A 12787-nucleotide genomic window follows, 5' to 3' on the forward strand; every position below is an offset into this window, starting at 1 on the left:
TTAAATAATGCAATCTATTATTTTGGTAAATCTTTTGATGTTATTTGAAAGTCTGTGACCCAACAATGATGCTTTTCATACATAAATCTTCTTCAAATTCAACAGATTTATAAATATGCACGCCAAGTTTTGATCCATGGATTAAGAACTGTTGCAGCTGGTCTTTGAATTGAATATATAAACTTTTTATTGAGGTACAACACTGCTAACTTCAAGAAATAATTGGTAACAACCTGAATGATGTTGAATTAACCCCATTGTAACTTTTTAACCTGTTTGGGGAGTTTGGGTTAGAATGATACTTAATATACTTAATACTTGACAAAGATATTTCCTTACTGTCTTGAAATGTAGTCATCACGTTTTTTTAATACTTTTTTCTCTAAACTTGGCAATTTTCAACCAATAGTGATGTGACAAGTTTTTTTTGCTTCTTTTGGGCCAAAAAATACCGGACATTTTCATCTTACATGACGGAAAATTGCGTCTTTCACTCGGGTTGCTACTCCCTGGGTCTGAAAACTGTCGAATCGGAGAGCAACGTGGTACCTCGGGCCACCCTGAAACATGCAGTCAACCAGACTCATGGCCTCGTGCGTGCTCTGCGTCGACCTAGGGAGGCGAGAGTAAGTAGAGCCAGTGCCGTCGGAGGAGCCAAGGACGGAAGGAGCGGGCGGCTCCTACTCCTCCACCTCTGGCACTACTTACTCTTGCCTCCCTAGGTCGACACAATGCACTTGGACATGAAACTGGTCGATTGCATGGTTCAGATTTGCCCTCAATCCACTTACTCTCCCCTTCTCTAGTTTTCCACACCCAGGGAGTAGGAAACCCTCGTAAAAGAAATAGCTATTCTTTCTACCATGTTCATTACTTAGAAAATTCAATGTTGGGATTCGACAATGATCGAAGAGAGAATAAACCTTTTAAGACACTCACTCCGTTGGAGCTGATTTCATCAATTAATACATCGTAAGTGCCTGTATCAATGAACATAAGTGAGTTTCCTTGATTTGTTAACCTTCTTTCTCCCATCCTTTTTCTCTAGAAGACTCAATGTAGAGATTCGATTCACCGATCGAAGGAAGGACAAACCTTTCCAGATACTACGTTGAAGCTGATTAATGAATTCATCGTAAGTGCCTTCCTTTATCGACGAATGTACGTGCGTTTTCTTGGTTTGTTTTATGTTTTTGAGATTTGAGGATAGACTAGTCAGTTGAGAATGCCAAAGATGGGCTCATTAGTCACCCTGACGGGTGGTTTATCGTCATTCAGCTGTCGCACATGGCTCGAATTCTACACGTTGACAACAACTCGGACCCGAACACAAGGCAATACTTGTCGAACTAACTCTGTTTGGTATAAACCGAGGAAGCCCACGCCCATCATGTCGGGGATTGTCGAAAAGATCGCGGAGATTGAGGCCGAGATGGCCCGCACGCAGAAGAACAAGGCCACGGCTGGCCATTTGGGCATGCTCAAGGCCAAACTGGCCAAACTTCGGCGAGAGTTGATCACACCGAAATCTCAGGGAGGAGGAACATCCGATGGTGGGTAGTATGCCAGCAGCAGCCAGAAAGGCATGGATGGTTGTTTTTTTATCTTGGAATTTCGTTAAAAGGCTTCGAGGTGGCGAAAACCGGAGACGCGAGGATAGGGTTTATAGGATTTCCGTCTGTGGGCAAATCGACGTTACTAAGTAACCTGGCCGGGGTCTATTCGGAAGTGGCTGCCTATGAGTTCACGGTACGGTTTGCAGGGTGTGCATTAGATTATTTGCCCTTCTCAATGGCACATGTTACCAACTATTTTTTCAGACCCTGACCACGGTACCCGGGTGTATCAAATATAAGGGTGCCAAGGTTCAGTTGCTCGATTTGCCTGGGATCATTGAAGGTGCCAAAGATGGCAAAGGTCGTGGGCGTCAAGTCATTGCGGTGGGCAAGACGTGCAGTCTGATTTTCATCGTTCTTGATGTGCTAAAGCCTCTACAGCACAAGCGGATCATTGAGAAGGAATTGGACGGCTTTGGAATCCGATTGAACAAGAAAGCACCCAACATCGGCTTCCGCCGTAAAGAGAAGGGTGGGATCAACCTACAATGCTTGGTGCCTCAGTCCGAGCTCGACATCGATTTGGTCAAAACCATCCTGGGCGAGTATCGGATTCATAATGCCGATGTGACTCTGCGATTTGACGCTACATCAGATGACTTGATTGACGTGGTGGAAGGCAATCGAACCTACGTGCCCTGTATTTACTTACTCAACAAGATCGATCAGATCAGCATTGAAGAACTAGATATTGTGTGTCAAATTCCCCACTGTGTGCCAATTTCGGCTCATCACAAGTGGAACTATGATAGCCTCTTGGAGAAGATGTGGGAATACCTGCAGCTCGTCCGGATTTATACCAAACCCAAGGGCCAGTTGCCAGACTATGAGTCTCCCGTTGTCCTCCAAACAGACCATTGCACATTGGAAGATTTCTGTAACAAGATCCATCGCACAATCATCAAAGAGTTGAAGTATGCGCTCGTTTGGGGATCTTCGGTGAAACATCAGCCTCAAAAAGTGGGCAAAGATCACGTTCTGCACGATGAAGACGTTGTTCAAATAGTGAAGAAGATCTAAGTTCCGATGGGCAAATTCCGAGCGTCCTTTGGGAATGGGAGATTCTAAAGTTAACCTGAATTGGACGAATTCTTACAATCAATTACCCATCTTCCAACTGTCGAGGGTACGCACTTCAGAGAAAGTGAAAAAGCATCTGCCACTTTGACCTTTGTATACGTGCATTCATTTCTTATTAAGAGCCGGAAAAAAACTATATAACGGCGGTTTTATTCCATTATCAACTTCTTAAGAGCAACAAACAACTTCCACGACAATGAGCTTCCGCCCAATACTTGTTTGCTGATTGTCCATATGGGGGGCTCGTAGCTTTGTTGACTAACGAACATCCTTATTTCATAAACCAACAAAGTTAGGAAAATGTTACATACACTGCGTAGTGTTGTTCCCTCTATGATATGCGTGGTTTGCAAACAACCACTGACATCTTTTTTTATCGATCTATGAGTTGACGTGTTCACTGTCCGTTCCTTTTTTTGTCGCTTAAGAAAACGTACTCTTGTGTCCATTCACGTTGATCGAAAGTCTCGTGTACCATGATATTATGGAAGTCTTTCCGAACAACGTTTTGCAACATAACATTAGTTCCTTCCACGCGTAAGTACTCGAGTTCTCGAAAACACGAGGGAAAGAGAGAGAGAGCGAGAGCTCCCTATTCGCCTTTAAGTTGTTTGGTGGTCTTCAAGACCAGAAATAAATTGAAGAGTATGAAAAAAGGAAACCCGCTTTCCACTCGTGTCTGTGTCAGTCTTTGAGTCCTCGGCTCGATGAGATGATGTGTGCATTAGTTGAACTCGTATAAATACGAAGGCGACTTGCATGGATCTAAAACGTGCCCATTTGATGGTGTGTGGAACTCCATTCACGTTGAGGATCTAATCATTCTTACAAAAGAGAAATGAAGTCGTGACCAAGAGACTTGAGGCTTAATCGCCCACAAGGCACCTTCACGTTGTTCTCTGATAATTAGCTCCTACAAAGGAAGGGTTTGCCATGAATTGACCTGGCCAACCCCCACATACACCCTGAGGATTTGAATGGTCAATGATGGTTATAATGCTTATCCATGTAATCCCCTGTTCCTCATGCCTTGATGGTGAGAGCGAGCTTAGGTTAAGTAGTTTGTTCTTCTTACATGAGCCAGGAAATAGGAACGTGATCCAGTTTAGTGTGCTTGAATATCTGGTCACAGGAGAACTTTCAACCCACCCGTGTCAGAGGTTCACATACTTCTCGGAGATGCACGCGTCTCCAAAGGTGTCATACGTAACTTCATTTCTCGACGCGGCAAGCGTGAGCGTCCTCCTCGTGGCCTTCTTTCCTTCGTTTGCACTTACATACGCTTTGGCCGACCTTCTTGCTTCCCTGACGTGCAACGTCCTCACTGGTTTGCGCAATTTTCCTTCCCGAGCGAACGTGAGGAACACGTTTGGCGTGAGGTCGAAAGAAACAGAATAAGAAGGCTGATTCGAACGAGCTACACACAATAAGATAGAAAGAACTCTGNGGGGGGGGGGCATGCCCTCACAGCGCCCTCGGAGGCTCGGAGGCTCGGAGGGCGCGATCCGACCAGGAACAATAACAAAATGTTACCGGGCTTGAATCAAAAGGCCATTCAAAAACAATCGGTTGAGACGAGAAGAAGGCTGATTCGAACGAGCTACACACAATAAGATAGAAATAACTCTGCACATCAAACAAATTCTAATCTAATTCAAGGATCTAAAGGGTAAGTGACGCAAATATATCAGCAAGCGAAACACCTGGTTCAGTCTTAGTCTTCGTTCAGGTCTGAACTATTCAAACAGGATCGTACTGTGCGAACCTCTTCATGACTAGTTAGCATTAAAATTTTGATGAATTAATCATGAACTCAAAGCAAGTATATGAACATGTCTTGGTTCTTTCTGTACACTTTCCTCGATTTTTATCCATTTTTTTTGCTTGAAAAACCTCAGTTGGATCAACACAGTTGTGAGATCAAGTCCGAAAAATTTTCGATAAAAATTTAATAACCAAAGAAAACCGAACCCATGCACAATTCCCCCACAATGAATATTATTAGAAAATTCAAGAGACCTTTGCAGTATAAGGTTTAGGTAGCTCATTGGTGTCATTTGCGAGAAATAATTCAATTGCTAAGAATTCCTCGCAAAAATAAGTTTTCAGCAACATCCTCGTTTTATTGCTTAAATCCTTTTTTTCAATGAGAAAAAGGAAAGCAGACAGTTCAGAGACTTCAACCCACATCAATGTGGTGTGATGTTTTCTCAAGCTCAGCCTTATTGAGAAGCCTCATCTCGAGAGGCCTTGCTCTTTTCGTTGGAAGTTTTAGAGAAATGAACATTGGGAGGGCATTTCTCGTTTTCCCATTGAAGGGTAGCAACTTAGCGTCAGAAAATAATGAGCTAATTTTCGGCCCAACACAATGAGCATTGAAAATTGAGCAGATTTGCACGATTCTCCGTCACATGGCCAAGACATAAATATTTCTGCTTAACAAATCCACTGAATACATTGACAGGTTGCATTTGTGTCCCAGACCCTTTTTTTCCTTTCCTTACGTAAGGCTGAGCTCACCAGTTCCTCGTAAGAGCTCACGTTCACATTCACGATGACTGGCTTGAAACATTGTGTGTCCTTTACTCGATGCACGCGCCGCACACCAATTGACCATGTACAGGTTTCAAAACCACAACCAGTCAGGAATTAGCGAAGCAAGAAACGTCTCCGAGTTTGAGTCAATCATTCAATTCCGAAGAAGTTTTCCAGCACATTTCCTAACAATATCTGATCAGTATCCATTTGAGCCATAGAAACGTTTTACGATCTGTTCATGTCGTAAGCAAGTGTCCCATGTGCCTTGGCTTCACGTGTCCCAAACAAAACGTGAGCTCCCAGTCTCGCTCGCCTTCTCTTCTCTCTTTCTGGACTCGAACTTGGCATTTCCCAAGCCAACAGAGATCGAAGAGCCTGCTCTCTCTCTCTCTTTCTCTCTCTCTCTCTTTCTCTCTGTCTCTCTTTGTCCCTACATTGCCTCTCCTCACCGGCTCGGTTGGGTTCCCTTCATTCTGTCTTTGTCGCACGCACATTTTTGGAACGTGAGCTTTTCTGGCCAAGTCGGGTGCGGGTGCTCGTTCCACATTCAAGAGTTGAATAAAAACACACTCCCATACGCACACCAACTAGAGCTGTGAAACCCAGGTCGGGCCTCGTGAGACGGGTCGTCGGAAACTTAGCCACACGTGTTGAATCAGAACGGGATTTTAAGACTTGTACCCTGGAATTGTGTACAGGAGGAATCGATAGGGCGGTTGGGTACATACGTAGGTCACTCGTAGGCAGTCGTCAAATCTGACAATCGGTCGTGACTTGTTCATGGTGCGCCATACTTTACGAATCAAGGAATAATAGATTAAGCACAAATACTGAAGTAAAAATTGAAGGAACTTCCCTGGATAGTCAAAATGAGCTCATATTTGTCATTTTCGCTTATAGAAAAAATGGTCTTGAACGGATCCAATCTACTGGAGATGGCCAAGCAAAATGTGGGTTCGATTCCCCATGGGGATTTGTTCCCTCAAAGGAAGCGTCGGGAATTCACGCCAGATTTCAAAAAGGATCAAAGCTACTGGGAAAGAAGGCGAAGAAACAATGAGGCTGCCAAACGATCCAGAGAGAAGCGACGCCTCAACGACATGATCCTTGAAACGAAAGTCATGGAGCTGTCCAAGGACAACGCTTTCCTTCGAGCCCAATTGACGGCCATTTTTGAGCGTTACGGCATCAGAGGCGAGTCTTTGATCAATTTCTACGACATTCAAGAACGATTCGAAGGAGAGAGGATCGTCAAAGAAGAGATGGAATGGATGTCCCCTTCAGAAGAGTCTGGTACCCCCGAGCAGGATGACTTCAGTAGTGAATGCGGGGATGCTCCCGAAAACTTGTCCAAAGAATCCTCTCAAGACGGCGTCAAGTCGTCTCCAGCCCAAGCGATTGGAGGAGATCCTCGAGATTCCTCGTCGTCCTTGTCGACATTGTCGTCGTCCTCCACCTCTCAGATCAGTCACATGCCCCTCTCTCCTCTCTCGCCCACCTCTTCAGACACATCTGGAGGCGTGTGCTCCTCTGAAGATCAATTTATTCACCAACTACCCCATAAGCTCAGGTTCAAATACCACCAATCCGAATCCAATGAGAACACGGATCACTTGGATAACCGGCGACCGAAATCCGGCCACCTCTTGTCAGATCACAACAAACTAATGGACGAATCCCATGACTCACCACGTTACTTCTCATATGGACACCATCCTCATGCGGAGGCTCCAAAGTTCCCCTCCGAGGCCAGCGCGTTATCTCACATCTTGGTGTCCAACTCATCCATAGAAATGTGAAGGAATTACCTTCGCTGATTTCGGATGGACAATTTTGGACCGTTAGGTCCCTTTGATGCGAGCTCTCTCCGTTTGAAATCTTAGTAGTACCTGTCATCCCCCGGATAAATGGATAAAATATCCTTACTCCTCCGTCTCTTTCTTCTCAGCGCCCATGCTACTTACCAACCAAAGACTCAATCCGATCGAATCTTTTTAAACAGAGTCCTGCTAGATCAATGTTGTTAGCCGTGTGAACACGTACGTCCAGATGGATAAATTTCACCTATTTTGAATGAATAAAAATTTCTCATACGAATAATTGTTTTTGAGAGCTCTTGCTGTAGAATTTCTAGGAGTGAACAGACCTGCGACCGTTTTGGATAAATCCGTATATTACACTGCTCTTTACAACACATGAAGTACAACTTTGAGCAAAACCAGATAATGTTCTATGGCAACCCCAACATAAACTTTGTAAGCAACGGAACCTTGACATTGGAGAGAGAGAGAGAATGATACAGGTACAAGTAAAACTAACACTTGCTGTGTGGTTTCCCCGCATTTAATTTCGTCTTTTTGCTTGACCTGACTCTAGTAAAAGACTCGAGTCCAATGCCGGACTTGGCGATTCCGGCAAAAAGTCGGAAAATCAGAGGACTTGTACAGGTCCGACTTTTGCCGGACTCGCCCCAGCACTAGGATTTAGGAATAGTCCTCCTAAATATTGGAAAGTTTGATGAACATATCCAGTAGAAGATGCTAAAGATTTTTAATCGTTAGGTTTGATATATTGGACATTTAAGTCCCGCCATAGTATCACGATGTACCAGTTGATTGTACAACAACATCTTGGATATGCTTCTCCCGTTTGGGCTCCAATGATTTCAGCAGGCTTACAATTTACTTACCTTAATCATTTGCAGGGAATAAGTGAGTGCTGATCCTGTAACAGGATTCAAGTCAGACTTAGCCAAGTGTTTGACCAAAATTCCAGATCAGCCCTGCATTCAAGGACTAGCTCGGTCTGCCAATTCAAATTTATTGGCAGACCAAATATCATATATAGGTTAACAGGTAAAAAATTGACGACACAGAACCTTCCATTTTGATAGTTCTGGGGATAACCTTCTCTGTAGCGGTTAGAAAAGCCCGTGAAAAAAATCGCAACTTGACTTTCCTATTTTATTGGTTGTAAACAATGTTGTTACATTTCATTTTGCTGTCGTGAACCTAAAAACAAGAAAGAAGAAAACACTGAAATGTAAAGGAAAAGTTTGAGATTCATTCTTCATTGTTTCGACTTTTTGTTAAGTTTTAACTTGATTCATATTAAGAACATTTTTTGTAATAGTAGGTTAAACAATTAGATGTATCTATTGCAATGCATGCTGAAGAATGAAAAAGTGACCCTGTGTTCATAGAAATATAAGGATTCACATTCAAAATTGAGATAAGGGTGATTTGTCCTATAGGGCATGTGAAGCAAAAGAAATTCAAGAAATATGTAGTGCAGCAACACTTATTTTCAGCGTTTTGAGGACGGAGAAATAAGACAAACATTGTGGCCAACCTGCACTCACACTTGCTCTTGAATCCAATATGATTTTCAGCTATTGAGTGAGCTGTATAACAACACTCAAAATGTGTCATTTTTTGTGCAGTTCTGTCACTGTACAAAACTCTTGGTTCAATATCAGAATACTGTTTGATTCAACAAGCCGGGAAATTGAATTAAATGACAAATTCAGTCTATGTCAAGAAAAGGTTGGCTGTAATGTTTGTCTTCCTCAAAATGCTCAATATTTGGGTTGCCGCACACATTTTTCTTGAATTTCCCTTGCTTAACATGGCCTATTCACAATCACTTATGGCCGAAAAAGGAGGAAAGCTAGGTATATCATCATAATTCATGATGTTATGACTACCAAACGGGTGACTAATGACTAGGGCCAGCCAAAACTTGCACATTCATGATTTTTCTGCATTGTTTCTGCAATTAATAATGCAGTTTCAGCCATTTCAGCCAATAAAAACCAATATTTGCGAAAATGCATAATGGTTTTCAGAAGTTCTGGTCAATTTCAAGAAAAATGGGAAATTTTACTACCTGATTATTTTTTCAAATTTTTTTGCAAAAAAAGTACACGTAGGTATGCAATAGATTGCCATTTGAATAAACAAATTTTCAACCACATGCTTTTGTCCATCTTAAATAGCTCTTTCATCATTACATTTTTTTAAGATACTTTATTTCACATGTTGGAGCTCAGTTTGGTTTGTGTAATGACCTTCTCCTTTAAAAATCAGATACATCTTGGGATGTGTTCATGATTTATGAGATAAGTGGTCATAAGGTGGATGGTTAATTTTGGAAGAATTGGGTTACTATTACTTTCAAGAAACTTGAAAGCTAATTTTTCTTGGCAAAAGTGTTCTGAAATACATTTGCTACACTCTGAAATTATTATTTTTCTTTTAATCAGCTGATATTTATCTTTTTCACCAAATATTAAGGATATTCAAAATGCTGAAGAGTCTACGAGGCACCGTGAACAAGGCAAAAATCTTCTCCTTGGGGATGGTAGGTTCAAATCCCAGTGCTAGTAGATATTATGATATGATTTTCCTTCTCATCAACGTGTTGCTTGATAGGGAAGACAAAAAAAACCTTGCACACACCAGACCATGTTGGTACCAATGTTTTGGAAAGCTTATTTGCAATTTTTTGTCCAAATTCAGCTGCTTTTCATGCAAGTTAGCTGTCAATAAAGGCCATATCTATCTGCAAATTTTGGCCTGTCCTACAATTGACACGCAACAAATGGTTTTTAACCCATTCAAAATCAGTTCAAGAGTGCCTGAAGGATAATGAAAGTCATGTAACTAATTGTTAAGGGTACAACTTTTCATTGAAGCCTATATGGTTTCAAAGAACAGTGTGAATGAGTTGTTTTGGGATGGAAGTAAAGGTTTACAATACCGCCACATGAGGCGCTAAACTCATATTCATACTCTTATAATTAGGATGGGCAAAATGTGCAAAATAGCAAAGTCTTTTTGAGACAATAAGGTGCAAAAAAATAAGCCCAAAATGTGCAGGAAAAGGTGCAAATAAAATCAAAAAGGATCGATTGTGTTTTCAAATCTTTTTTCACAACAGTACAAATTTGAAAAGCATGTTAAAAAAAAGAATTTTGACTCAATTTTGGACCAAATGACATAACGTTTTTTGAATTGGGTCAAGGAATGCTTCCCCCTTGCTTACTTTTCCTCTTTTCCCAGCAGTAGATCTGCAACATTGATCTAGTTCTTACATTGATCTAACTGAAGAAAAGTTGGAATTTTTCATCCTCAAAAAGAGAACACAGTTAGCCTGGATGAGTTAGGGATACAGCTATGTATCGTTTTTTTGGGCTGCTTATCTACCTTAATGCCCTGTTTAGCTTGTCTCTCAACTTGAAACTGGTTTGTTTCATTTCTGTTCTCCCTTGTTCCTCAACCAAAAATTAAAGTGAAGGACTTGTTTTTACGGATTTTGTAACCAATACAAAGAATGTCATTCAATGTAAAAAAAGTCATGTCTGATTGATTAAAAACAAACTATAACAATAAATGGTCAGGTACAATGATATAACACTTGGTCTACTAACAAATTGGTATTAGCTGATATATTAAGCCCCTGAACATAGGGTTGGGCCTGTGCAATTTAAAATTTCACATCAAAAGGGCTTGTCAAGTGAACGCGTTCATGAACAACTGACGTTATTACATGGAGTAAAATCAAAGATAACATGCCCAGCCAAACTGCACTGTGCATGCATTGCATTTTGACATTTATTTCATTTTACTTGGTCGTCTAAGCAAATAGCGTTAAGGTATGGAGCCAATTTGATAGTGCGTTTACCAAATTACATCAAACATGTTCATGTTGTTGGGTTTTGTAACACAGCTCACTCAAAATCACTCGGTTATTGAAAATTCAATGGGCGGATGGTGCAAGTTGACTGTTTGTCTTAGTTCTCCCTCCCTAAAATGTCCAAAATCCGGGTGCCGGAACACATTTTTCCTTGAATTTCCTTTACTTGACATGCCTTATCGTTCAAAATTACGCTTTTTATATCTTTATTTTGGCGGCAGGCTTTGATTTCAAACCAATTATAAAGCAACGACAGTTCTGATTTCAGCCAAAATAAACAGTTTTAGGCCAAATGAGTAAAAATGTAGTCTTTATTGACAAAAATCCTTTTACACAATTTGCCTGTCCCAACTCATAATAGAGGACACTGCGTCCTGCATGGGCCAGCATCCATCCATCCAGATAAACGTTATTCTCCACCGATTAGTTGGCGGTGCTCATTTTTAAATTTGTGACAAACTGTTAGAAAGGTTTGGAGAGAGACCTTAAAGGCTATTAATATCGTATTAGGTTAGGTTGGGTTAGGTTAGGTAAGGTTAGGTTAGATTTGATGAGGTTAGGTTAAGTTTAAAAAAGTAGCACCGCCAACTAATCGCTGGAGAATAAGGTTCACCATCCATCCATCGTACTTCAATCCAGAGTTGCCAATGTGGCATTTGAACACAAATCTTGTCATCCATTTTGAGCCCAGATCTAGCCTCCAATACGGAATACGGCCTCCAAACGCTCAAAGTGGCCCCTTTTAGGGTATCTTGCCTTCAGGTTGCAATTAAAATTAAAAAGCTAAATTTCTGGCCATTCCCAATAGCAAACTAAATTCACGTAAGACCATGATTGATCAAAGTGGCACAAATATTTCTACGACTATCCTAACCTTTACAATTCTGAAAGTTTAACGACTATTAAGTCCAGCCTTGAAACATACCTGGCCTTGAATCTGGCCTCCAATCGCTCCTATTCTGGCCTCCAGGCTCGTTTTGCACCTGGCAACATTACTCGACAACTGACTTGCGACAGCACATCAGAATGATCCACACTAATGTAACGAACGCAACCCAACTCGAACCAATGCCCTCCCTTCTGGCTGTCTTGTTCTCGATCGACAGCTTGGGCCTCTACACGATCTACACACAGGCTAGGTGAGGCAACCTTTGCCAAGTGCTGGTGGTGCGCTACACTGGCAGAGAACCACCCAACCCAAGGTTTGCGATCTCCTCCGTATCAGCCTTAAAGGCCCCTTCATACGACAACAGCGAGCCCTCGCACAGTCCACTACAGTATCGCTGAAGGCCCATGGGTCAAATTTTGGGCTAAGAACACAAATCGTCGACTGACATCGATAGTGCATGCTACTGCCTCTACCGAGGGTGAACCGTTGACATTCGCCCAAATGGTCATGGGTTCCGTTGGAAGGAGAATGGCCAGATTTTGAGCAGTTACAGACACTCATCGTTTTCTACGGTTTTTTTTTTGGGTTTCAACCGTGTCAGATTGTGCCATGGAAAGAAATGCTGGGATGTGATTAGAGGCATTTATATTAAAAGGCCCGAGGTTAGGTTGGTTGGAATTCAGGTCGTTGTCGACTCAGTCTGCGATAACGCCCGTTTTGGTGGACATCATCTTTGCCGTCATCATCGCCAACCACAGCCCTTGGCAGTGCTAGTGTTAGTGCTTCAGCCACAATCACCGCCGTCGCCATATCTAATCGCTAGTAGTAATAACAACAACAACAACAACAACAACANATTGCTTTTATACCTACCACATAAGGTGATCTTTTTTTTCGATGAAAATGAATGGTTTTATAAATTTGCTGTTATGACAAGCTGTGTTTTGTTGACTCTTCCAAAAAAACT

General features: G+C 41.9%; 2 protein-coding genes across 6 annotated transcripts; both read left to right on the forward strand.

The window, feature by feature from the left end:
• The first annotated feature begins 1219 nt into the window (after positions 1–1219).
• LOC131893570 (GTP-binding protein 128up-like) lies at positions 1220–2837 on the forward strand. The gene is made up of 3 exons (XM_059243627.1): positions 1220–1553; positions 1625–1749; positions 1821–2837. The coding sequence occupies exons 1-3, from the start codon at positions 1226–1228 to the stop codon at positions 2634–2636; spliced, it is 1269 nt and encodes a 422-aa protein (XP_059099610.1). The 5' UTR covers positions 1220–1225; the 3' UTR covers positions 2637–2837.
• Positions 2838–3541: 704 nt separating this feature from the next.
• LOC131893574 (nuclear factor interleukin-3-regulated protein-like) lies at positions 3542–7346 on the forward strand. 5 transcript variants are annotated; one of them, XM_059243630.1, is made up of 2 exons: positions 3542–3732; positions 6135–7346. In XM_059243630.1, the coding sequence occupies exons 1-2, from the start codon at positions 3681–3683 to the stop codon at positions 7031–7033; spliced, it is 951 nt and encodes a 316-aa protein (XP_059099613.1). In that variant the 5' UTR covers positions 3542–3680; the 3' UTR covers positions 7034–7346. The 5 variants fall into 5 exon arrangements, with proteins under 5 accessions (XP_059099613.1, XP_059099614.1, XP_059099618.1 ...); XM_059243631.1 differs by lacking the exon at positions 3542–3732 and adding an exon at positions 4205–4365; XM_059243635.1 differs by lacking the exon at positions 3542–3732 and adding an exon at positions 4441–5840.
• Positions 7347–12787: the final 5441 nt, after the last annotated feature.

Source organism: Tigriopus californicus, chromosome 2 (genome assembly GCF_007210705.1).
Source record: "Tigriopus californicus strain San Diego chromosome 2, Tcal_SD_v2.1, whole genome shotgun sequence".
Lineage (NCBI taxonomy): Eukaryota > Metazoa > Arthropoda > Copepoda > Harpacticoida > Harpacticidae > Tigriopus > Tigriopus californicus.

Excerpts from the sequence above, each read along its gene's own strand:
- LOC131893570 (XM_059243627.1), top strand. The coding sequence starts at position 1,226 with ATGCCAAAGATGGGCTCATTAGTCACCCTGACGGGTGGTTTATCGTCA. Across the intron at positions 1,554-1,624 it reads GGGAGGAGGAACATCCGATG|GCTTCGAGGTGGCGAAAACC; the intron begins GTGGGTAGTATG and ends TTTCGTTAAAAG. Across the intron at positions 1,750-1,820 it reads TGGCTGCCTATGAGTTCACG|ACCCTGACCACGGTACCCGG; the intron begins GTACGGTTTGCA and ends CTATTTTTTCAG.
- LOC131893574 (XM_059243630.1), top strand. The coding sequence starts at position 3,681 with ATGATGGTTATAATGCTTATCCATGTAATCCCCTGTTCCTCATGCCTT. Across the intron at positions 3,733-6,134 it reads CTGTTCCTCATGCCTTGATG|AAAAAATGGTCTTGAACGGA; the intron begins GTGAGAGCGAGC and ends TTTCGCTTATAG.